This window comes from Dreissena polymorpha, chromosome 1 (genome assembly GCF_020536995.1).
Source record: "Dreissena polymorpha isolate Duluth1 chromosome 1, UMN_Dpol_1.0, whole genome shotgun sequence".
Classification (NCBI taxonomy): domain Eukaryota; kingdom Metazoa; phylum Mollusca; class Bivalvia; order Myida; family Dreissenidae; genus Dreissena; species Dreissena polymorpha.
In genome coordinates this window covers 123,962,524-123,990,337 of record NC_068355.1, presented here as the reverse complement: position 1 = coordinate 123,990,337, position 27,814 = coordinate 123,962,524, and the positions used below count along the sequence as shown (strand labels likewise).

The window sequence follows — 27,814 nt, the reverse complement described above, 5'->3', positions numbered from 1 at the left end:
ATCATTCCCGGCTACGCCAAGCGAAATAATCACAAAAATTTCAATGAAAAAGCAGAGTTAAAAGACACAATATCGGTATACGCCTCGATAAAAATTTAATAAAATGCCGAAAGTTAAACACCCACAGAAGATTTTTTAAAACTTAAATTCTTGTTTCATCTAATCAAAAGACCAAAAACAAAAATAACAGCCATTTTCAACTTCCAAAATGTTTACCCTACGTAAAACATGATGTAGTATGTGACTCCGCCATAATTGTTATTATATAAGTCTATAACCACTCTTCTTTTGACTCACAACTCTGAACTGCATTTGACCTTTAACCGAGTAAAATAAAAGTAGTCCCTATGTACATAAAGTCAAGAATGGTAGGCATGTAAAGCACAAGTTTATCCATCACCTCGAGTTTCCTTCTGTTATATTATTAAGCTGTAAGATAAATGTAATAAAAGGGAGGTAACGAGAACTTTTTAAATGATGAGTTGTTTGTTTTCTTTTTTTATTGCGTCCATGGTATAATTTACAGAATCAACACGATTAACTCAGCTGTAATTATTTTGGTTATGTTTAGGGTTATGACATATGTAATATCATCGTAGATTATAGCCAATTGATCAACTGTCTTTATAAAAGACTCAGTTGCTACTAAGAGTTTCTTTTGTGGGGCATTGGTTGTCATGGTACAAGAAGTTTCGGGAGCAAGTGTAAAAAAGTAGAACATGTAAATGCCAGTGGTATATTGCGTTTTCGTTTTGGGCAATTGTTTGTATCAATCAAAAGGGAATAAATATTAATGTACACTTTATTCATAGGTATTCAATCAGTGTGTAACGTGTTTAAGACAATGACTATTGTATTCGGTTCTTAAGGTAGAGCATCATAAATATGAAATTGAAAGAAAGCTTCGTTTTGTTGAAAGGTATTATTTTGCCTACCATATATTTACATGAACATAACACAGATTTAACAAAAACGAAACTACCCGTGTACGTTAGTTTATGGTAAATATAACAAAATATTATGCAATTTACAATATGTTCATGGCATCATAAAAAAATATTTGATGCAAGAAAAAGCTTAACTAAAAACTATTTTGGTTAATTGTGAATGTTTTACATTTATCAGGCTTAAATACAATTCTATAAAGTAGTGAACATTTCTTCTGTCATCAGATCTCTTTAAGTGAACATGTTATCTTTAAAACTATGTCTTTTTTATGAATTATCTTTTTAATGTGCCACTTTCGAGCAGGTGGTCGACGACGATACTCGTCAAGATAGGAACAGGTTATAAAAGCGATGTATGACTACAGGAAACAACAGCTAACAATTTTCTTGTATTTCATTGATATACTCAACTGATATATGCCATACAGTGAAACACTTGATATCACGCTTTGTTCATTTCTTATGTTCAGAGAAATATAAGAATTATATATAATTACTTTAACAATCTGACTATTTTTTACAAAAGTCCAATGATAAATAACCGTCATAATAATTAAAGCAAAATTTTACGATATTACTAACAAAATGCAAATCAGATAAAAGGGTGCTGGAAAATAACGATAATTAAAGTTCAGAAGAAGTTGAACCAAAAAATCTGCACATTTTAAGTTTTACACATTAACAAATAATGAAAAAAAATGTATTCCTCTACAAAAGGTGTTTCCTCTTTTGGGAAATCCACACAAGTCTGTGCGGTTGGTTCATAAGAGACATACTTATTGGTATCGGCTTAAAATTGGTCCTTCGGAATTTGATTGAAGTAAACCTTCTGCATGTTCATGCATTGTTGTAAGTTTTAGGCATGTATGAACTTCTTGTAATATCGCTGTAATTATTTAGTTTCTTTACCCCTAACGGTCTCCAAGTTTGTACGTCAAACTACGATAATTTGGTCAAAAGCAAAACAAGATACTGGTTCTGATACGCAGTCGTGCATTTTGAGAGCCTCTGTGGTGTTCTTACATCAAAAGGTCCAGGGTTCAATTTACGCGGCATTGACAAATTTGATTTTTTATCAAATTTTTGTTTACTTTCATTATTATCTTTTACTTTTCATAACATATAAGTATTGTTAATAAATACATAAAATGACATACAAAACAAAACTAAACAAAGTGTGAACAAGTCAACTTATTTCTTAGTTGCCGATTCTTAAAACGTACTGAAGATGCATTGAAGAATCCTAATATAATTATAAAGTAAAAAGTGAGTATTTGCAAGACCGTTTTTTCACGGGAGTTCAAAGGTGAGGTCACTGCTACTAGAACAAAAGTACAAAACATTAAATAGTATTTCAGAAAGTACGTAGGATATCATCATGAATCGTGGTATGCACATTCTGTTAAAGCTTTGATAGAAGAGTGTGTAGGTTAAGTAGAGTAGGTAAAGGAGCAGAAACACCACGTTTTATCTTAGCGTGACATATATTTACTCATACTAATGAATTATGTTATAGAAACATTATTTATTTACATAATTGAAACTCTTGCAATGTAAAGTGCACGATAAGGAAATGAATCATGATATATTGAGAAATATGTTTAATGAACAAATTGTAGACACAGAAACCGTGACCCAAAGCTTGGGCATCGACGAAGATTTCCTTGATACATTGAACACCGACATTTTAGTTCAAACCTATTTATATAAGCTCGTTTGCATCGAAGGCTAAGATTTATTTGAAACATTCTCAAGTCCGATTCCTGGGACTAGAACCAGTATTTTGTGCCTATGGGGGAGATCCAAAGAACGCTCCCACCGTGGGGTTTCAACCCGCGTCCTTCCGGTCGCAAGGCGGACACCATATCCACTACGCCACAGCGACCTGTGCCACAACGACATTTAAGTTGCATGCGAGCAGCATAGTTATTGATATTAATTTATTATCGTGATTTTGTTTAAATATCATGGTTGACATATTATCACGTAGTGAAGAAACGAACTCGGTAACTCATTCTTCTCTTATATATTGAAGTTTTATATAAAATGTTGGCTAAATCTCCTTCAACTCATGATAATGTGTGAATAGTTGTGGTATTTGTGTTCAATTGTTGTAGTTACTTTTTCACAAGACCACTGATATTCAATTGTTAATGATTATACTGTTAATATCGGTGTAGAATTGTTTGACCCATTGAATGAGACTTTCACCAAAGTTCATATTTTCTAAGCAAGAGAACATAAATGAATGATCAAGCGAATCGAATGCCTTTTCAAAGTCTGCAAAGAATATTAGACCAGGATTATTTTGAATTGTTGAAATAGTTTATGCATTCTTGGATAAGATGAACGTTTTTTCCAATGTAACGTCCTTTTATGAAACCAGATTGAGATTTTGAAATGATTGATGGTAATATTTTTTTATTCTGTTTGCTATACTTTTAGTTGCAATTTTATAATCATTGTTTAGTAAACTAATCGGGCGCCAGTTTGATAAGGATTCTAAGTTTTTTCCAGGTTTTGGAATAAGTGATATAATACCTTGTTTTTGTAGCGTAGTTAAGTTTTCCTTGTTAAATGAATAGTTAAGTGAATTCATTAGATGTGTTTTTATATCATTCCAGAATATTTTATAAAATTCGATTGTGATGCCATCAGATCCTGGGCTTTTGTTATTTTGCATTTCTTTTAGGGCTAATTCATATCATATTCATTAAGCAATCCGTCGCACAGTTGTTTTTCCTCCTGGTTTAAAGCGTGATGTGTATTTTTAAAAAGGGTGTTATTTTCAACATTTTTTCGTTTATAGAGGGTTTCGAAAAATAAACGTTGTTCTTCTAGTATTTGAGTTCTGTTTGTTATATCTTTGACATTGACTACTAATTTGTGTACAGTTTTTTGTTCACTTCTACGTTTTTCAATGTTTGCGAAATATTTTGTATTTTTTTCATTGTGTTCAACATGCTGTGCACGCGCTCTTAGTATTATTCCATTGAGATGTGTATGATAGATTCCATCTAATATTTGTTTTTTAATGTTATTTCATTTTCAATGTCGGTGTATCATTTGTGTTTGTTTGATGCAATTGTTTTTCAAGTGTTTCAATGGTTTTGATGGTTTTAGTTTCAAGTTTGTGTGTTTCTTTTTGTCTAAATGATGTGTATCTAATTGTTGTGTTACGTATATTTCCTTCAATTACTTTCCATAAGGTGTTTGGGTTTGCATCTTTATTATTTTGAACTGTATTTAATATTTCCTGTTTTATTTGTGTTTGATATTGTGTATCTAATAAGATGCTGTTGTATTTATTAAAGTATCCTGGGCCTCTTTCAGGTTGTATATTGTGCAGTTTAAGTTCAACTAGAGAGTGGTCAGTCATAAATCCTGGTTTTATGTTACATGTGTCAATAATGTTGCAAAGAGATTCAGATATTAAAAAATAGTATAATCTACAAAATATTGTTCGTTTTGTGTTTGAGTGCCAGGTGAATTTGCTTTCGTTTGGGTATACTGTACGCCAGCTATCTATCATATTGTAGTTTTCAATTATGTTGTTTCAAATGTTTCTATTTTTAGTATTAGTATAAATGTCTCAATTCTTTTTATCTATTAATGGGTTCAGGACAGTATTGAAATCACCACCGATTATAATATTTTTTTCTTGGTTATTAATTATAAAATATTGTAATGTTTCGTACAATGTGGAATCGTCTATGTTAGGACCGTAGACGTTGATTAATGTTATTTGTGTTTCGTGTATTTTGATATCTATACTTGCTTGTCTGCCAATTATTATTTCCTTAAAGTTATCGACTGTGACCCCTGTATTATTTTTTTATCAGAAAGGAAATGCCTTGTTTATTAGTATGTTCTCCACTGAGATAGATTTCTCCGTCCCATTCATCTTTTAAGGTTTGTGCTTAAGTAGGTGTCAAATGACATTCTTGTAAAAGGCATATACTAATTTTTTTTTCGTCTAACCATTTGAAGATTTTTACACGTTTGTCTTTATTGTTTAGCCCTTTTACATTCAAAGTGCATAATTTAATCATTTCAACAGGGGAGGGTGATGTAAATGGTAATTGTGAATGTTTGTCCAGTAAGTTTCTTAAAAAAAATAATCACAAAAGTGAGAAGAAATCACAATAAACGACTTGTCCCCAATAGAGACATAGACCAAAAAAGCATAAGCATAATCTACATATAGTGGCAAAAACAAAAAACACACAATTAACTAAGAAAAACATAAAAGTAAAAATTACAGTATGTGTAACGGTAGCTTGGCTAAACATTACAAGGATATACAGTCATATGCAATCAGTCAATAGTTTATTTCATAATTATTTTTCGAAAATTTATGTTTAAATAAATTATTTTTTATAGTGTTTTGAAGAGCAGATATCAATCAATACAATGTTATTAAACTTTATAAAGTTGATTTAATTTTTACTTAACAACTTATAAATGTATAAGATTTATGTTGTCTCATTCCTCTTTTTAAAATGCAGATATAAGTTAAAAAATGTTATTAAGAAATGAATAGTTTTTTTTATTATATTAAAAATCACCAGATGTAATACTTTTAAGAATTCTTATGTAAGATTATTGTTATTTTAATGTAATCATAAGTGCATAACAATAATGAATGGTTGACATAGAGTATTTACAAATTTATACATGTATTAGTAGCATATATTAAAACAATCGATAATGCGCTTGTTATGCGACTGTTGGTTAAAGCTTTGCACAATGAAGTTTGCAACAACAAAATAAGGTTCTTTCAAATGTTTTTAGATTAAGATGGAAAAAAACACATAGGTTATTTACACATTGATTAATTAAGCATTAACATATTAATGACAACTTCCATTTAGGCTTAATATATGTAATTGAAGTACACATGCTTTGACAGATGATTTCTAAAAAACAGTTTTGCTTATGTTACATACACTTATAACATAAACATAGCTAAGGTATAAGTTAGATATGTCCGTTACTATAATAAACAGCATTATAAATAATTGTATAATTATAAGCATTAACTATAATGCAGAGGTGACAATATATATTGACTTGCATGTTCATACTCAACCTTATACTGGAAGACATTTTAATAAGAATCTTTTAATGTAAATAGTTTGTATTTGTAGAATAAATATAGTTATAAAATAGATTATTTATACATGTGATAACTAAGGCTTGACAAGCATGTTAATTTTGTAACAAAAATACACTTATATAATCACATTTAATTTCTTTCTACTTTGGGTATCAGCATTATTTAATCAGCATGTAAGAGAGGTACATAATTTAACAGGCAAGTTATCTTTTTCAAGTAATTATGTTACTGATCTATATAAGAAAAGAGTATACTCCGAAGACAGTGATATTGAATCAAACAGTGTCATTATATTTTACATCCTAGTTTCACTCAACACTTAAAGACAACTTAATATGAAAACGAAAATGAAGTAAGAGTTTGTAGATATATTAATGAAGAACTGCTAATTATAAAGTGTTAAATGAAAAAAAAGAGGATAATTTAAGTCCTCCACTTGTAATACCTTCAAGAGACTTTTTATTCCGCATTAGCCTATTAAATGAAAACTTTTGACTTGAAGGTATTAAAGTGCATTAGTTATATAGTAATTGGTAACACTGAATGACTGGAAATTGAATTTAAAATTAGATACTATAACAATTGTATTTATGTTTTGAAGTATGTACAAAAACCCATCAAAAATATAGAGTTAGCCTAAGTTACACAATCATATGAATAAATATTTGTTTGTCCTTATTTTATAGTTTATTGTTTATTCATGTTACATGCATAGGATGCTGTATCAGAATACAATGTTAATACTATCATCTATGCAGGATATGTTCATTTGGAATTGTATGCCCACAGAGAAAGCTAGAACATCTGATGGTTTAACACACAAATAAAGTTTTGCATAAAATCAAGAAAGAAAAAAAAACAAGGGTATGCTAGCATGGTAGTAATATTTACATGCATATTATATGGTATCAGTGTAAGTACTGATGAACCAAAAATATTGTCAAATGTAAAAAATATAAACATAAGTTTCCCAGGTAAGAGGTATTCTTATCTGGAGAAAAGGAAAATGTTAGAAGTAATGTCGTATTACATAACCGGGTTATATTCCCATTGAGCCAAGATGGAAAGAAGAAAGGATAAATCACATTGAAATAAACCTATGTATGAAGAAAACAATTCTGCCAGAAAAGCTGGTTATTATTGTACTTTTTACGCGAGGTCTTAATATAAGTTATTTTTTTATTAAGTTAGTGGTTACACTGAATTTATACCAGTATTTAACTTGAATAGACAATATTCAACAAATTTATATGGTCCTGCATGTACAACGATATACCAATGATATTGAGTAATTGAGTCATATTTAAATGCTTAATAATATGCATGTACTTGTTGATTATTCATTATTATCATTAAGATGTCACAATGGATACTTATTACACACATTTGATGATGTATGATTAAAAGCAATTTACCACTTTCATTGCTTCTAGAAAGGTAGTTGATTGATAATATACCACTGTGAAATACTTCTAAATATTTACAACAGACATACTCACACACACATAAAGAAAAACTTTAGTTGTAAGAGAATACATTGAGGACAGTACCTGTTATTATATTTGCACAGAAGCAAAAGAGATGTACAGGCATACACAAGCATATTAAAACAAACAGAAAGCTGGGAAGTAAGGTACTTCTTTTCTGAGGAAAGGAGCGCACACATTTGTATATATTTGTTTCAGCAATGTTGTATCAGTATGAATTCTTACTGCCAAAAATGCAATTAAGCTTGTGTAATTCATGCAGATTTTAGAAATCAATTATTCACTGGGCATTAAGAAAAATAATAATTCATGCAGATTTTAGTAAACAATTATTTACTGGGCGTAGAGTAAAAATATTTTTTTTTATCTGATTATTTTGCTAGCTAACATGGTAAAGAAAAGTAGCATAACATGCGTTTTAAAGTGTATTTACCTAGATTTGAGCAGTTTACATGAAATTATGGTTTATAAGTTATGTGCATATTCAGGCTAGGATAATAAGCACACAAAAAACATGCATAAACATAAATGAACCAGTTAAACATAAGACGTCATTATAGCTTATGAATAAACAATAGTAGCTTAAAACTTAAGAGCACACTCTAAACAAAGACGTAAAAGTTATGGCGAGGAGGCATTTTTACAAACACAAGTGGGGTATAAGCATTCTTGGGTTATGTTTTTCTGCCAATATATTTTTAATATTAATGCACATGCTGCATAGTTTGGGTATTATTGAAATAATTTTTATTTTATAATTTCTTTATCTAATATACTCATTTTGTATATCAAATAATGATCAGTTTATTTTGATTGAGTATACTTTTTCGAATGAGTAAAAGGCATAGTTTCTTTTCAGTTATTCTAGCATTAAATGGCGCAGCCAACATAATGTATTTAATCATTCTTTATAAGTAACAATGCTATGCTATAGAGTATAGGTTATGGCTTTATTGTAAACAAGGGACGTAATTTTGACGAAAAGAATACCTCATCAACATGCGCGTAGCCTGATGATTTACAAGAGTTGAAAAGTATACATTACACGTTCTATTTTATACTTTGTTCAATGTACATTAATGTCATAAACTGGAATGTAGTTAAGGCAGCTATGAGTTATGAAATACTTTTGATAGGTAGAATGAGAGCACACTTCACTAAAAAAAATAGCACTTGATGTATATAAGTATGGTGATACATGTTCATCGATACACAGTTTTTGGTTCATATCTATGACTTATGAGCGGGCACTTTGTTCCTGTTACTGGTTGTGGTCCCAACGCTCTCAGCATACGACTTTTTTGGCCACGGTTTTTCTAGCCAGAGTTTGTATTCTGAGAATTTTATGTGCGTAGTTTGTTCGTTCCCTTTGAATAACGCATATATTTTTCCTTCAAAGGACCAGGACTTTTCGACAGAACTGGGTTGCTTCAGGCGCAAAGACGCTAGAACTTCCGCATTCAGTTTCGTTAGGTCTTCATTTACAAAAATGCCTTACCCTTTGAATAATTTGGCTTCCCGCATAATGTCAATCTTTGTTTGCCGTCTCACGAATCTCACAATCACAGGCCGATTTGAGTTTGGTTTGAATTTCCCTAGCCTGTGTGCTATGTCTATGTCATTAGGCTCGATCGCGAGTCCTAGATGTCTATTCACAAGTGTGACGATTTTATTTGTCAAAGACACCGAGGATTGACGGTCCTGATCTTCAGGAATACCGGCTATTCTGAGATTATTCCGCCTGCTGTATTGTTCTGTGTTATTTGCAAATTCGTCATGGCTTTCAATTGTTATTCAAGATATTATCAACACTGTGTCGCCACAAAACATAGTAAAATACGTATCAATTTTATAATTGCATGTTAACAAAACAAAAATTAGTTATTAATTCGTCTTAAAATCCTAAATACTACAATTGGTGTCGAGTCATTTTCAAAATTCGAGTCTACACCTATTTGTAAATTGTAAGTATATCTTCAAAATGGAGTTCGGTTACCTTCATTTTTGCATGTTTTATGTCTCAAATATGTTTGTATCAAAAACATAAAAATAATATACATTTTGAAATAAAATAGTCTTTAAGATTGAAAAAAACTACAGTTTTGATAAAAAAATGTTATATACTCTCTGTAACTAATGTTTGTTTTTCGATCATTAAAATTATGATATACTTTTTATAAACTTGTGTTAGATGAAAAATATAAAAAGTTCGTATCTAACACACTTCTGTCCGCCTGTATCTAGTACACAATACCTTCAATTCTGTTCTTTCTCAAGAGAATAATATGAAAACTATCCTGTAGGAGGTCCATCAAGTTGGCCGGTAATTGGTTATGGGTATTGGGTATCGGGAACTCAATACCGAGCCAAAGTAGAATGTCTACCTGGGTATAGGTTGTTTGAACTTTAGCGAAAATAAGCCAAGGACGAAAACCCAGCTGTGTTATTGGTATTCGAATTTTACCCAGCTGGACATTTGGTACTTTTACTAAGCGAATATCAAGCCAAGGACGAATACCCAGCTGGCGTTGTGTAAACGAACTTAAGCAAATATCGAGCAAGGTACAAATACCCATCTGGGTATTGTTTTTTTCGAACATTTGCGAACATCGATTCAGGAACGAATACAACGCTTACTTTTAGGGTATTCACAAGCAAGCGAATATCGAGACAAGGTCGAATACCCGACTGGGTATTGGGTTTTTAAATTTAAGCGAATAATGCGCCAGTAACAAATAACGAGATGGGTACTAGGGATTATAGTTAAGCGAATATCAAGGCAATATCAAATAACCACCTAGATAACATTATTGTGTTTCCGAACTATTGTTAATATTTGGCAAAGTGTGAATAACCAGTTGTGTATCGGGCATTCGATATTTAGAGCATATCGAGCCAAGATCAAACACCCAGCTGAGAATTGGGTATTCGAACTTTGGCGAATATCGACCCGGGATAAAACACCAATATATCAGTCGGTTATTTGAACTAATGCGAATAATAAACCGGGGATTCAATACACAACTGGGTATTAATTATAAGAAAATTAGCGAATTTCGAGCCATGTTCGAATATTCATCTGGATCAGATCAAACATCCATCTACGTCTTGGGTATTCGAACATTCGAAAATATCGAGCCAGGGCCTAACACACAGCAAGGAATCGTTGCATGTATCGAGCTGGGAACTAATACCCAACTGGGATTTGGGTGTTTTAACAATTGCGAATAATGAGAATGTTCAAATCGATTCCATTTTTATTGAAAGAAGGGAGTTACTTGGTAAGGTCTTTTCGAATTAGTTGTATTTGAGGATTGAATGTGATCCATATATCGAACTGGATGAATGTCTCTTAGGTACCCCGCATCTCAATGTTTTTCAAATAAATAATTTATGTAGTTGTTATTCACTATGATGTTTGAATAAGCGTACAATCTTTAAACGCATCGAGCTTTTGTTGAAACCAACTACCAAATGTCAATATTGGATTTATCGGTGAGAAATAAAACATGGACATTACAATTTTATGTAATCGCATCGGCGTGCATTCTTCTGCATGCATTTAGAATAAAGGTCGAACAAACTTACAGCCTGACTACAACGATTCTGTGCGTAGAAAGGTAAGGTGTTAAAGTTATTTGAGAAATTTAAGTTTGTTTATTGATATTGTTTAAAGTTACACAATAATAGTCTTTGTTCATTCGCTAGGATCTCGTTTACCGTTATTAAAATATTGATGAATTCGTTTTTATGTCAATTACAAAAATGTGGCTGTTAATAATAATTGCAGACTTGTACAGAACGAAATAATCTTCTTTTGACCACCAATAAGATGTTAGAACGTCAATAATAAAGTAATATCTCAACATATTTATTTCCGATTGATGATTATATATAATATTAAACTTTTATTCAAATACTGTGGGTAGGCATTCAGTGTCTCTTCGTATAATTAAACGCTTTTACACAGGTTTATAACATATTTGTATAGTCAGTTATTCGTAATTAACAAGCTATATAAACAGAGAAACGTTGGGCTTATACGAAGAGCAATAAAATTGAAACTTTAAGACAAGTGGCTTACCTAGAGTACAGTCTCATATTTGTTACATGGAGCACATTTTCCAAAAAGTTACAGAAACATGTGCGCATTTATTTATTTTTAAATATGTGTAAATGATATGGAATTTGTGTGTTAGTCAATGTTTTGGCAATATATTTATGTGTTTGTTGTTTTATATCCATGTGCAAGTTAAGATTATTCGTAATGCTCATTGAAACTTAGTCAGAATATTCATCTTGACAATAACTATGATATTTTATAATAAGCGCCAAGTGCACTACTAAACTTGAACACACGGTCAAATGTAAGATAAACCTTGTTACCACTCTGGAAGCCACATTCATGACCCAACCTTTATGAAACTTGATAAGAATGTTAATCTTTACAATGTTTAGAAAACAAATTGAATCTGGGTCCAAAAGCTAGGTCTGCCGTTCAAACCTGAAAAAAAACTTACTATATTAGAAGTTACGTTTAATATTAAATATTGATAAAACTTGGTCAAAATGTTAATATTTTCAGTATCTAAGACAAATTCGAATCTCGGTCACTTGTGTCAAAAAAAAAGGTTTAACAGGTAAACTCTTTTGAAATCCATATAATCACTAAATAATGCATTAAATATTCCCATAAAGTTTATTTTGACGATATCAAGGCCATGTCAACAGGAAAAAAAAACTTAATCACCATGTCAGGTTATCCAAAATATGTACATATTGAACTAAGCTGAGCGATATAGAACCATAAATGCACATTTCATTTTTTACATAATTGGTTTGCAGATATTAAAACACTGCTTCGTCTTTTTAACAAGATCTTACAACTTACGATAAAATATCTCGTACAAAGCGTATTCAATTCCCCTGAAACTCCAAAACCACAATAACATGCGATTACATTTAATTGTAGATCAATATTTAATTAAATCAATCAATCAATCAATTCAAATTTTTGGATACCACTTCAAGCATGGTGCAGAGCGAATTGTAAAAATCAATACATTCATTTCTAATAAAAAAACATGAACTGCACTGTGCCGTTTAGAAATTTAACAAAATGCATACTGGCATATTATATAAAAGATATCCGTGCCGTTGACAATATCCCTCATTTGTTTAAATTTGAAATTCCCATAAAAATAAATAACACTCTCATGTTCTTTACCGTAAAGCATTATAAAATAACTATTTGATATAAATAAAATATGCGAGTAAATTTGTTGATTAATTCTGCAACAAACACTTATTTTTTGTTCACGTGTTTTTGTTGTATGTTCTCAATTCTAATAAATGTTTGGTAAATACAGGGCTTAATTGATTTTTTCCATCGTCAGATTAATTATTTACCAATTAAACTTATCAGTATGTAAGAAGGGTAGGAAAAAGCGAGTATATGTATACAATGCTACTTATTTAAATTTTGTATTAAAGAAAAATACAGACCATAGGCATATATAGTACGTACCATATGTTCATGATACAAAGACGAAAATTCAAGTTAAAAATCCCCAGAACCTATTATGGATGAAACAATTTTTTTTATACTTTTACGCTAATATGCCTAATACAATATTGTTTGATATAATGTTTATATCAGGCCAGTTAGCCTTTATATCATTCAATTTTCTGAGGAACGACATACTACTCGGAATTAATTATAAAGTCTTCATTTCCGAGAGTCATGGGTCAGTATCAACAAGACAAACAAGTTGATACCAATATTGTGTACAATTTATACACAAAAATCAACAAAATCAGCTAAAGACATATTTTACAAATAATAAACGCAAGTGCTCATGACGTCATGATTAACTCATCAAACGCCATTAAACAAAGTCATTCCTGCCAAGAATGAAGAGGCGTAGATATTAAATGTTATGGTTTCTCTTATAAGGGGGGGGGGGGGTATAAGTATGATTAACAGAAAAACAGGTTACTGATCTCACGTTTTGTTAAACATCAATCTGGATAAGACTTTTATCACTCACCTGATTATTACACAACGATAGAGCAGTTACCTGTCATTCTCTATATGCTCTATACATTGCCTTAGCTCCTTTATTTATTTGAACCAATTGTATTTATAATATATGGTTATTACTGGAGAGACATTTTAGAAACAAAAATACAATCAACGCACGATTTTCATCATTATTCATGTACAATTAAAGAACAACAAGCATCATCCAGACATGGACAAACGGTCAGCTGAAACGGAGCCAGTTGATGAACACAAACTGCGACTGCCTTCGAGTTCATCGTCTCCTCCGCATTACAATCCATCATCCTCGGAACCACAACAACAGATGCATTCCCCTCACGGGCAGCCTTATCACGCAAACCCGCAGTTGAACTCGCAACAGGCGCATTACTATTCTCCAAACCCGCAGATGATGCATGGACAACCGGTTCAGCAATACGCTCCAAACCAAGTTCAACCGTATCCCCCGCCCATGCAGCAGTATGGACCACCGCCGCCTCAACAGCAATTCATGCAATCCTCACAACAGGTTGTCATCATCAATCAGCCAGCGTCGACCCAGGAGAGGGGTTTGCGAGTCTGTGACGTTAAAGGACACCGGGATTGGTCTACTGGACTATGCGGATGTTTCTCCGACTGCGGTTCCAGTAAGTGCAAACAGTTGGTAATAGAAATAGAAAAAAAGTAGCAGAAGTAGAAATAGTAGTAGTAGAAGTAGATGTAGTAGAAGTAGTAGTAGTATAAGTAGAAGTAGTAGTAGTAGTAGTAGTTGTTGTTGTTGTTGTTGAAGTAGTAGTAGTAGTAGTAGTAGTAGTAGTAGTAGTAGTGGTAGTAGTAGTAGTAGTAGAAGTAGTAGTAGTAGACGTGGTTGTAGTAGTAGTAGTAGTTGTTGTTGTTGTTGTTTTGTAGAAGTAGTAGAAGTAAAAGTAGTAGTAGTAGTAGTAGTAGTAGTAGTAGTAGTAGTAGTAGTAGTAGTAGTAGTAGTAGTAGTAGTAGTAGTAGTAGTAGTAGTAGTAGTAGTAGTAGTAGAAGAAGAAGTAGTAGTAGTAGTAGTAGTAGTAGTAGTAGTAGTCGTAGTAGTAGTAGTAGTAGTAGTAGTAGTAGTAGTCGTAGTAGTAGTCGTAGTAGTCGTAGTCGTCGTAGTAGTCGTAGTAGTAGTAGTAGTCGTAGTAGTCGTAGTAGTAGTAGTAGTCGTAGTCGTAGTAGTAGTAGTAGTAGTCGTAGTAGTAGTAGTAGTAGTAGTAGTCGTCGTAGTAGTAGTGCTAGTAGTAGTAGTAGTAGTAGTAGTATTAGTAGTAGTAGTAGAAGTAGTAGTAGTAGTAGTAGGTAGAAGTAGTAGTGTCAGTAGTAGTAGTAGTAGTAGTAGTAGTTAGTAGTAGTAGTCAGTAGTAGTAGTAGTAGTAGTAGTAGTCGTTGTTTTGTTGTAGTGGTGTTGGTAGTTTAATGTTTTGCTGTTGTTGTACAAGTAGGGGTTAGCAACATCAGTATAATTATAGTTCAAAACAAATAACGTCTACAAATTTCCATCTTTGCAGCGTGCAAGGTGATGTGTTGTTTCCAGGCCACTCTGTGTGACCTTTCGACCCGTACGGGCGACTGCTGTTGCACGGCTCTGTGTATGCCCGCTTACTTGCCAGCGTATCGAGCCCGCATTCGAACTATTGGTGGAATCCAGGTACATGAGCTAAAACAAGAAATGTTTTCTCAATAGTTAGATATTTAGATAGGGACTTGTTCACAGTGCAATAAACGTTGTACACTGGACCATGAATGCGCATATTTTAATATACTTGTTCTTTACCCGTTAATCGTAAATTATGGGGTAAAACGCGCACATCTCTACATGTATTCCCACAAAACGTTTCAGTTTCAGTGCAAAATATGGATATTAATTTTATACATAGTGAGCATTTATACATTCTGTTGAATGAAATGAAAAGCTTTATAGAGAATATTGCATAAACGACAATAAAAACAAGTCCAAAGAGATAGACACCGGTACTGACGACAAGTATGATTTTCAAATGTCGAAACCAAAAGCATATCAACAACTGCATGAATTAAGGAACCCACATGTTACTTTATTCAAGCAAATATATTTGAGCTTTTACAACTTTGGAAATTTCGTAAAATAACCTTCTAAAAGTGGTGATTTGAGGCACAGTACAGCTCACACATATCTTTCTAACACCTGGTCACGGTGACCATCAATGTAATTTGTGCGTCGTTGTGTGTCTTTGCCGGAGTATTTTATACATTTTGTTTTCAAAAATGTTTGATTTGCATTAACATAATATAAAGTATTAATAATGAGTATTATGTATGACTTTGTGCGTCTTTGTGTGTCTTTGTGCGTCGTTGTGTGTCTTTGCTTGAGTATTTTACAATTGTTTTTCAAATTTTTTTCATTTGCATTATTATATTATATTAATAATGAGTATTTTGTATGTCGTTGTGCGTCTATGTGCGTCTTTGTGTGTCTTTGAGCGTCTTTGTGGGTCTTTGTGCGTCTGTGTGTGTCTTTGTGCAATTCGCAGCATTTAGTAGGACCCGTATTTTTATTCAATTATTTCAGGGCGATATCTGCTACGATATCCTTGCAGTAGGTTGTTGTCCGGAACTGGCGCTCTGTCAGATGATGAGGGAGTTGGATGCCATGGGACTGTAGAACGTCACATGCACTGGCATTTCTTGGTGCCCTTCCATTCGATTCAGTTGTATATATAGTATATGAATGATTAGAAACAAACACGCTTTCTTTGTTAAAAGATGCATGAATTATATAATGAGGATGTAGCAGTGGTATGATTTAGAATGTTTAATATAAAGTTTACGTAATATGATGACATTAAAAGCCTACTTAGTGTATTTAGTTTAGCTGCATATTTTATGAATTTTGTTTGTTTACCTAATAAGATAAAATAAATTGCCTAATTATAATATTTAGAAGAATAACTAGCATAATACGCCTATAGAAGCATGCTTATAAAATAGGATGTAATTAACAGTGTTAAAGCCTATTTAGCAGCATATTTCAAATATTAAGCCATTTTAACATGTATATTTATTTCGATGAAATAACCAGCCTATTTAGCATTATGTAACCAATTTAGCAGCCTTTTTTGCATATTTAGCATGTTTACTTTATACTATGAAACTAAAAGCTTATTTGGACTTTTTTGCAGTATATTTAGCCTGCTTTGCATGTTTTCGAAATAAAAGAAATATAATGACTAATCAATTTAGTTAGCATATGTTATTGCAGGACTAGGTCTGAAGTCCTGTTTGCAAAATTAGGTAGGGAGATTTTCTCACTTGATGTGAGTTAATTAGTCCTCATACATGATAAATCACCGAGGTGCTTGTCCGTCACACTGCCAGGAGCTTCAAAATACCAAAATCCAATATGGCCGCAGACGGCCATGTTGAAAAAGAAAAAAATATTGCCATTTAGAGTAAAATCAGATGTTTTACCTCTAAATTATGTATTTTTTGGTAAGAACTCAGTTATGAGAGGTCTTGTTAAATATGGAGGGTAATTGATTCGGGAAGGTCAAGTACAGGGTCAAATGATACATTAACGACCTTGAGTTGACTTTGGACAGTAAAAGCCAGTGTACATTTGTATACAAATTTTGACGTAATTAATTCAATTTCACTATTGTTGTGCACGTTTACGTAATATTGGCACATTTAGATAATTTGCTTACTTAGTACTCACAGACAAGTGACTAGTAAATTGAAAATGTTCACATTCGGTGGAAAAATACTACAGTGAGCGGGACTCACACCCAAATGCAGATGGTATGAACATGTGATAATCGACCAAACCCCTTACCAAGCAAACCCGTGATATTTGTTCAACGTTGGTTCAACGTCAAACCGCGGTTACGTCTGTTTGATGTTGGTAGGACTTTGAACCAATGTCAGGTGTTGGTTGGGTAATCACTGAGTCATCCCCAGTCCTAGGGACAGGCTAACGAGCTTACAACTTATTCCATATGGAATTATAGCAAAAACTCATCAACGTGAAATCATTCTCATTTTAATAGGTTTTTACATACTTTGTTTCACATACAATGTAGATTACATACAGTTCCAAAGTTAGTCATTTCAAGTCAGATTTCCACAAGGTGAATAGTCCACTTTACCATGATAAAATGTGATACAAAGCACCCCAGCAGCACGGCACGGACAACGTCGAGTATCGCACTTTTCTGCACAATATTGGCTAGCTCAGTGGTAAAGGCTTCAGGCACTTTGTGTCAACAGCATGCCAAGATGCTCCTCCCATCCACCATATGTAACTGGTGCCAGCCATGTATCGGGACCATCAATATTTATAAGCAGTTTACAAGCGCTATGTATTAGAAAGGCTCCTCTACGAACATGTTATTTGATTACACTGCTTGTAGGAGGTAGGCAGTCAAGTCCAGCACTAGCACTGGTATAGTTCTCTAGTCGGAGATGGTCAAATGTTTCTTCTTTTTTTTCTTTTTTTTTATTCAATATAATACATACAATGTATACATGTATATGATCATACAACATAGTGATTGTACAAAGCAATAAAGTTCAGACATGTTATACAAGATATGCTAATATATATTTTTTTAAAGAGAAAAGAAAAGAGCAACAGAAGAATAGTTATGAAAAATGATGAGTTGTATAAAGTCGGAAGAAAGCATACTGGACTTGTGTGTTTTGTTGTATATTCACAATGATCTTATAAGATTGAAAAAAAAAATTACAAAATTATTTTAGAAAGATAAACTAACATTAGAGTGAAATGTATATAAGTGGACAAACATTATGAGAATTTAATCCGATTCCATTTTTGTTCAAATATTTGTAATGTGTCATTACTGACGGCTATTTCTTTCTCAATCTGGACTTTTAGTTTAAGACTATGGACAAAACAATTAAAATTTGGTACTTGTTTTTTGTACTTCATGTTAAAGATAAAATATTTCATCATTATAAGAATAAAATTCACAATATTATTACAGTCTATTGATTTCAATGAGTTAATTCCGAAACTTACATTTAAGAAAGATAGTTTAACGTTTAGTTGCTGTTGTTCAAGAAAAGATACTAATTGATTCCAAATTGGCTGGATGTGTTTGCACTCCCAAAAAAGATGTTCTATAGTTTCGATGTTTTCACTGCAGAAGTCACACAGATTTGAGTTAGATAATTTGCATGTAAAGAGATATTTATTTGCAGCTTTAATTCTATGGATGTATTTATATTGAAAATTTCTCAGAGTGCTTTTAATAGTTGCTTTATATGGCATGGTAAATATGTGTTTCCAATTAAGTTCATGTTCTCCGAAAAGGACTTGCCATTTATTTTGGGTTTTGGAGTTTTCTGTAGGGTTTTTAATTTGTAGTGTGTAAAATATTTTATTCGTTTTGTTTTTTCTACGAATGTTGTTTGAGTACATGGTGTATTATTTGTATTGATTTCAGATTTAATATGTATGGGTATACTTTTGATTAATGTGTAGTACTTCAGAAAATTATTTGAAGGTATTCCTTATATGTAGCATATATCATCAAAAGAGTAGAAATCATTAACTCTGTAGTCATATAATTGGTCGACATATTTAATGCTTCGTTCAAACAAATCTTTTTAGAAAAACGTCTTATTGTTTGAAGTTATTTCTGTATTGTTCCATAGAATAGTTTTACTGCTGGTTTGGGTTTCTAGGTTATGAGTGACATCACTCTATGCTGATAGAACATCAGACAGAAATATGTTTTCGTTTGCAATTTCATGTAAGATAGTATTGCTGATGTTACATTCAAAGAGTAAGGAGTCACCATATTTTTTTAGGATTTTCTGGTAAAATAATTTCCATTTACTCGTATTGGTATTATCTAGGTATCTTTTAACCCAGCTGCATTTGATTGCATTCAAGAATGAGTCAATGTTCGTTATTTGGATACCTCCATTTTTTATAGATTGAATTAACTGGGTTCGTTTTATTTTATCAGGCTTACCGTCCCATATGAAATTAAATATTGCTGATTTTATATCGTTAATAACATCATTTGGTGGATTTGGGAGGACTGTTAATACATAAATTAATTTAGGAAGTGCAAACGTTTTTAATACTGTGTTTTTTCCTATTAGTGTAAGTTTACGGTGATGCCATGATTTTAAGCAGTTTTTAAAATTCTGTAATTTAGGTAGTATGTTTTTAAGAACTGTATCCTTTTCATTATTTGTGAAAGTAATTCCTAACGTTGTGGCTTCATCAGATGTCCAATTAAAGTTCATTTCTTTTTTATATTGGACATTACTTTGTTTTAATGTACCTACTCGTAGCACAGTACATTTACTTTTGTTTAGTTTAAGACCCGATGTCATTCCGTAAAGGGTTAGCGACTCTATTAGGTTATGGAAAGAATCGTAATTGTCGTTTAAAAAATAAGTTGCATCGTCAGCAAATAGGGACTGTTTGATTTCTTCGTCAGGTTCTAGTGATATGCCTTTTATGTGTTTATTTGATTGGATGTGATGTGATAGATACTCGATGCAGATAATAAATAGAGATGATGAGAGTAGACATCCTTGTCGAACCCCTCGTTCGATGTTAAAACTGTTTGAAAAGAAGCCATTGTTAATGATTAAACTGTTAATATCGGTATAGATTAGTTTGACCCATTGAATGAGACTGTCACTAAAGTTCATATTTTCTAAGCAAGAGAACATAAATGAATGATCAAGCGAATCGAATGCCTTTCGAAGTCTGCAAAGAATATTAGACCAGAATTATTTGAATTGTTGAAATAGTTTATGCATTCTTGGATAAGACGAACGTTTTCACCAATGTAACGTCCTTTTATGAAACTAGATTGAGATTTTGAATGATTGATGGTAATATTTTTTTAATTCTGTTTGCTATACTTTTAGTTGCAATTGTATAATCATTGTTTAGTAAACTAATTGGGCGCCAGTTTGATAAGGATTCTAAGTGTTTTCTTGGTTTTGGAATGCATGATATTATACCTTGTTTTTGAAGCGTAGTTAGGTTTTCATTATTATATGAATAGTTTAGTGATTTAATTAGATGTGTTTTGATATCATTCCAAAATATTTTACAAAACTCAATGGTGATGCCATCAGATCCTGGACTTTTGTTATTTTGCATTTCTTTTAGTGCTAATCCACATTAATATTCATTTAGTAATCCGTCACACAATAGTTTTTCTTCTTGATTTAAAGCGTGATGTGTATTTTTAAAAAGGGTGTTACTTTAAACATTTTTTCGTTTATAGAGGGTTTCGAAAAATAAACGTTGTTCTTCTAGTATTTGAGTTCTGTTTGTTATATCTTTGCCATTGACTACTAATTTGTGTACAGTTTTTTTGTTCACTTCTACGTTTTTCAATGTTTGCGAAGTATTTTGTATTTTTTACATTGTGTTCAACATGCTGTGCACGCGCTCTTAGTATTATTCCATTGAGATGTGTATGATAGATTCCATCTAATATTTGGTTTTTTAATGTTATTTCATTTTCAATGTCGGTGGTATCATTTGTGTTTTTTTATGCAATTGTTTTTGAAGGGTTTCAATGGTTTTGGTGGTTTCAGTTTCAAGTTTGTGTGTTTCTTTTTGTTTAAATGATGTGTATCTAATTGTTGTGTTACGTATATTTCCTTCAATTACTTCCCATAAGGTGTTTGGGTTTGCATCTTTATTATTTTGAACTGTATTTAATATTTCCTGTTTTATTTGTGTTTGATATTGTGTATCTAATAAGATGCTGTTGTTAATATTAAAGTATCATGGGCCTCTTTCAGGTTGTATATTGTGCAGTTTAAGTTCAACTAGAGAGTGGTCAGTCATAAATCCTGGTTTTATGTTACATGTGTCAATAATGTTGCAAAGAGACTCGGATATTAAAAAATAGTCTAATCTACAAAATATTGTTGGTTTTGTGTTTGAGTGCCAGGTAAATTTGCTTTCGTTTGGATATATTGAACGCCATATGTCTATCATATTGTAGTTTTCAATTATGTTATTTAAAATGTTTCTATTTTTAGGATGAGTATAAAGGTTTCCCTTCTTTTTATCTAATAATGGGTTAAGAATAGTATTGAAATCGCCACCGACTATAATGTTTTTATCTTGGTTATTATTTATAAAGGATTGTAATGTTTCGTAAAAAGTGGAATCATCTATGTTAGGGCCGTAAACGTTGATTAATGTTAATTGTGTTTCGTGTATTTTAATGTCTATACTTGCTTGTCTGCCAATTATTATTTCGTTAAAGTTATCGACTGTGATTCCTATTTTTTTTATTAGAAAGGCAATGCCTTGTTTATTAGTATGTTGTCCACTGAGATAGATGTCTCCGTCCCATTCATCGTTTAAGGTATGTGCTAAAGTATGTGTCAAGTGACTTTCTTGTAATAGGCATATACTTTTCTTTTTTCGTCTAACCATTTGAAGATTTGTATGCGTTTATCTTTATTGTCTAGCCCTTTTACATTTAAAGTACATAATTTAATCATTTTAAGAGGTGGAGTGTGATGTAAATGATAATTCGTGTGTGCTTGTCCAGTTAGTTTCTATCTTAAAACATGTCCAGTTTGTTTCTATTATAAGACATATGATGTCCATACATACAAACAAAAATAGGAAACAAAAATAGGGATACAGATAGATGAATATTCCATAGATATGAAGAAGTGGAAAGAAATGGTCAAATGTTTCTGCAGTTGTCTTCGATATGGCCCCTGCCCAGACGTGTACCAGATACTTTTCTGCTAATGTTTCATCCTGCTCTGACAAGGTATTTGTCTCTCCAGATTCATTAAAAACTGTTGCCACTTTACTCATGCAGTCGTCGCCTGTCAATATGTGAGCTTTTATCATTATCTTTGCCAGCGGTGTCCCAAGCCGAGAAATTGCCTGATGCAACGGAATCATTTGAGCTTCTCACCAGTATCATACTGCTGCCATATTTCTTTCAAACCGAGTGTCTGAAAATATAGAGTGAAGTGAAGCAATAATGCAAAGCTGTCGGTGTCGTTTGACATCAGAACAACTCGATGACACTGTTTGATACGAGTAGCCCACTTAAAATGAGCCTCTATCCGGTCTCCTCAATCCAGTTAAACAGTTCAGGAATGACATCATTATCAAACTTAATTGCTGGAAGAGCTTCATTGTCAGAGACAACTAAACTTGTAATGATAGGGTTGGCACAGACGTCATTGCACACTATATCCCTTACCAATAGTTGAAGATTAAGCTTATGTTCCTCGGATGCCCAGAATTTATTAAGTTGTTGTGGGATTAGTGTGTCTCTGCTCATGCCAATAATTGCAATATATGTTGCTTCGTCTCCGCGCCGAAACCGTTAGATCTAACCTTGCTTTAAAGACATTTCAACGTATGAGTCTAGTACAAGATGAATGTACTCTGGCCCCTCAAATATACTTGACGCTACGTTGATGACAGAATTGATTGCACCACCCAGATTGGAAAATTGTGCAAGTGGCATCTGTCGCATCTTAGACATGAAGTCCACGATGACATGAGAGGTAAGAATCTTCCCATTAAGTTTTGACTTATTAACATTGGCTGGGAGGTCACATCAAATAATGGAGATGAAGAAATCAAATCATGAGATAATATCTGCTTGAGGGACATGCCTCGTTCCTTTGCAATGCCCATACTCCTCTGTGCATCTGCCATATCTTTCGATGACGGGGCTTTTCGTTCCTTAAGAATAGCTTTTGATGTAAATAATGACTGTTTAAGATGGTCAGTGAACTTTGGAAGCTTTCTCTTTGAAATGGTGGAACTGATTTATTTGGCTTTCTCAACTATTCTCTACTGTCTGTCTGCGCGGTAAACACGTTCACCATTTTCAATACCTTTGAGAAGCCGGACAGCAACCTCTTTGTCAACAGCCAGTTTTGTTGTGTAAATTATGTAGTGAAAATGGATAACTGACCGTCACTTTGTATGGGCTCTGACGTTCAAGCACATAGTCCAACAACATTTCTAAATTGTGGTTGAACGAGTGACGACGAGTGACATTCTGTGTGATCCATCGACTTGTTAGTGTTAGCAGATTGAGGAGGCTGGTGATAGACCCTATCTCATTAAACAAAAGCTCAAATTCTGCTACTGCATCAGTATTGCGTGTCTCTCCTACAACTTAGTGACCTCCTGGCACTTGGATACTCTCTGAATAGTCTTCCCAACCTTAATACTACCTGCAACACTTCAAAACCAGCCTGGGCGATCCGAAAACAACCCATTGGCCAATTGAAAACCGCCAATAAAGCTTAGGATGTGTGAACTTTATTATCTTTATTTGTGCAAGGTACCATGAACCGTAACGCAAGAAGTTAATGCAGTCATATCCAGCAAATATTTGCATGGAATCTTCAATGGTAGCTACATGCAGACTCCAGTTTCCTTCTCTGTCAGAGACTTCCGCATTTTTGACGATGGACACTAACTGCAACCAAACACCAAAGAATTGGCAAAGCTCAGACTTAGCCTCACATTCTTTCTGAAACTCAAGAAAGTCTTGATGCATCTGTTCCATCTGCCTGTTAATTACATCAAACTGCTCTGAACAGCGTTCATTGGCAACAAGCATGTTTTGCAGTTCCTTCATCTTCTCCAGGACTGGGTATGTAGCCTTGTCATTATGTGTCCAAAAAGCTTGCCACTCCAGTTTATGAATTAAGTCCTCCACCATCAGTATACCAATGAGGGCCCGTTCATAATGGCTGCAGTTCAACACTGTCTCTATCACACCTGGTCCAAACACCCCACATTTGATCAATGCGTCATCTAGGCTAGAGCCTCGCTGAAGTTTGCCCTGATATCTGAGCAGAACCAAAGTTTATCAAAATAGCAGCCATCATGCTGTGGTAAACAGACTCGCATTTCGCAATACTGTGACTTTTCCGCTTTTGTAAATAAAATGATCGGATCAATGTTTGCAGTCAGAATGCACTAATAAGCATTGAATTAAATGATTATCTATAAAAAGAATGGTTCTATTGCATATTTTATAGATTTTAAAACAAATACCATTTGCAAATAAACATTTGACATTTAAAAATGCATAAATAAGCGTTACATTTTAGTAAAATTGAAGCTGTCCAATTCAGCAAATCAACGCATCAAAGGACTGAGCAGTATTAAAGACAAAATGAACTTGCCGTTTTAAGGTCATTCTGACTGTGAAAAGATACATTGATAACATAATTTTATTCTGCACACTATATTTAGTCATTATAGATACTTATTATAAATGTATATTGTTGTTACGGTAAATAAAAGTAAAAATTGTATTATGTCAATGGTGGCCATCTTTGAATCGATAATAGCAAAAACGTGGTATGATGCCACATGATGCCAGACAAGCACGTCGGTTTTTTTGCATGTCTACAAACCCATAAACTCAATTCTACTGAGAAACGCCCCCAACTACATTTTGCAAATGGGTCCACATACCACGTACAGGACTATGTAGTCTATTTAGCAGTTTTTTAATCATATTTAGCAGGTGTATTAAAATTGTGTTTTGACAGCATTCGCCCCCGTTTATTCATATTCACATTTCAAGAATTGTACTTTTTATGTGTGACTAACGTTATTAAATATTATGCACTAACGTCATTAATAAGTGTTTATATTATTACGTGGGTAGACAAAACAATTAATCCCCCATCATTGACAGATAGTGATGCATCATGAACTTATTTGAGTCAACCACAATTTCGCTTCCGAAATTCCGTGACGATTTGTTATTGTGGCAACATTTTGGTATTCATTCGGGTCATCAGGTCAGACTCATCCGTGTTTAATGAATGTTCCGAAATTTAGGGATCCAAAAGTGTTGTTCGAAAGCGACGAAGCCGAGTACAGTCAAGGGACACCCACAATATTTTAAATTGACATGCACGTATTGAATACGAACAAGAATGTCTTTCCTGATATAGTATGTTTAGTTTCATTGGTTGCTATATTAAATTGCCAAACGCTAACTACATAAAAACAGCAAATATTTCACAAACATAAAAACACCTTTGGCGTGCTCTTGGTCGATAAGAGAGATAACTTGTGAAAGTGGCCATTAAAGATGGCCACTCATTCATTTGGCAACAAAAAACGCATTCTGCATGTGTATGTCCATCACAATTCATCCCATCCGATTAAAAACCTTTGCCAAATCGATATAAGCCGTCATGCAGCCGACGAATACTCGGCTTATACTCGGTGGCTACCGGGGGATTACAATAGTTTTTTAAAGGGTCATTCAAATTGCCTTACAATTCACACAAAATTACGCACTTTGCATGTATTTACACCGTCACCCTTATTACACACTTTGCACAAAACTAGGTCATTCCAACAGGCTTACGGTGTGTCCATTGGTCGCTACCGAAGGTAGCTCTTGTTTGTTAGAAAGGTTCTATTAAAGTGCTTCACCTTATCACTGGAAAAGCACTCTTGGCTCCACCATGAAAATAACATTGGCCTTAGATTTCACTTTTGTTTCCAAATCATAATGCATCTTGCTGAATTTTTTTTTTTAATAATTGGGTTCAAAACTGAATCGCATGACAACTTGGTCAGCATGTTTGTCAAAATAATACCTCGATCGATTTCACAAAGGATTAAAAACAAGGTCACTTGGTCAAAATCTTTTAAAGACTCTGTATGTCAAATGTATTGCCCAATATTCAAAACACTTGGTCAGAACGTTTGGTAAAGTGAGTATTTCGTTCACGTATGGTCAACAATAAAACTTCTATGTGCAATTGAATAAAAGCTTGTTAAAACTATAGATCCCATAATAATTGCCCACTCTTCATAAAACTTGGTCAAAACATTATTTTAGCTGAGTTTTAAACAAGATACATTGAAATAAATATTTGTTACTAGATTTATTTTAGGGAACAGCTTGTGAACAATCTAGATGCCACATGTATTTCCAAATCTGCATGACACGCGCTCAGCACATTTGTCCCAATTATCTATCACTCGAGTTCGAAACTGGTTCACGTTTGGGCGTAATCAGGTTACTAACTACATTAAAGCAAAACCTTTAAAACACTATAAACTTGTATTGCCAAATCTTTACATTTTTTTACACTTGATGATAACCTGTGTAGCAACGAATATCCGGACCGAGTTTGTCACTTGGTTACGTCACTAGGTGGAATTAGAGAAAAATGCTAATGCACACTTTCTTTTGCAGCCATGTTTATATCCCAATCCTGATGAAACTTCTGAACATTTGGTGTAATGATTTCTCTGCCGACCGAGACATGATAACATTCCATTGAAGACCATTGCTTCCAAAAGGTGACCAGTATTCCTTATCTGGCTATACATGTAATTAAAGCATTTAAACACTCTATGAATCATTTTGTAATCCGCTCATCATGTAACTAGCTAAGGAATATTAAAATTTGTGTTCTTATGATACATTGACTGCGTTAAAAAAATCAGTGTGGTCTGTTCAAAAACATGCCAACAATGTATTTTTTTGTAAACACTACCTGCTCTGAAAATGTCCTTGGAGTCTCAAGTAAGCGCCTAAGAGCCATTAGCCCTCTCGATTATATTGATAAGTGTATGAAACTATTGTTTAAAAATGTAGCTTAATATGGCATTAAAAAGTACGTCCCTTTCAAATGACTTGACAGGTTTAACTTCTTATTAGAAAATAAATGCCATCGTCCAAAAAGCAGTGGTAGGATCAACATAATGATGTTGTTATCTCTTGCCCAATCGATACGGTTGGATGTTGGCATGGGCCAACTGCAATTTGAGAATGGGTTTACCGTTCAATTTGCCTCTTCCTTGAGAAATGTTCTTTTATATGTGCTTTGGATGTTCCCAGCTTCTGCGACTCCAACGAGGATCTTGCCACATTCTGAAAAAAAACTTATCACGGCTTAGGCGCATGCATTAATTCGAAGTCCACGAACTCGATGTGAACCATTGAATTAATCAGAAAATACCATTGTTAAGTTGCCTACAAAATATTATTAGAACATATACAAAAGCAGTAATAATACTGGGTACTCATAGATGTTCGATGATGAAGAATATATCATACAAATAGTGTAAGTTTTCATGGTGCTCATATGCAAGCACATAGGGCCGATGCCAATTGATTCGTGCCTGTTTGCGTTCTGAACAGCAGCACGACCATTAGAG

The 27,814-nt window shown here is 33.2% G+C and overlaps 2 protein-coding genes across 3 annotated transcripts in view; one reads left to right on the top strand and one right to left on the bottom strand.

Moving 5' to 3' along the window:
• LOC127848383 (calcium-responsive transcription factor-like) overlaps nt 1-27,814 on the bottom strand; it is a 211,335-nt gene that overhangs the window by 156,446 nt on the left and 27,075 nt on the right. The window lies entirely within an intron of this gene.
• On the top strand, nt 11,041-17,003 carry LOC127848422 (uncharacterized). The gene is made up of 4 exons (XM_052380889.1): nt 11,041-11,173; nt 13,787-14,243; nt 15,132-15,271; nt 16,172-17,003. The coding sequence occupies exons 2-4, from the start codon at nt 13,808-13,810 to the stop codon at nt 16,262-16,264; spliced, it is 669 nt and encodes a 222-aa protein (XP_052236849.1). The 5' UTR covers nt 11,041-11,173; nt 13,787-13,807; the 3' UTR covers nt 16,265-17,003.

What these genes read in the sequence shown, in the direction of transcription:
- LOC127848422 (XM_052380889.1), top strand. Translation starts at nt 13,808, where the DNA reads ATGGACAAACGGTCAGCTGAAACGGAGCCAGTTGATGAACACAAACTG. An exon ending in TTTCTCCGACTGCGGTTCCA is followed by an intron (nt 14,244 to 15,131) that starts GTAAGTGCAAAC and finishes CCATCTTTGCAG; the next exon opens with CGTGCAAGGTGATGTGTTGT. An exon ending in GAACTATTGGTGGAATCCAG is followed by an intron (nt 15,272 to 16,171) that starts GTACATGAGCTA and finishes CAATTATTTCAG; the next exon opens with GGCGATATCTGCTACGATAT.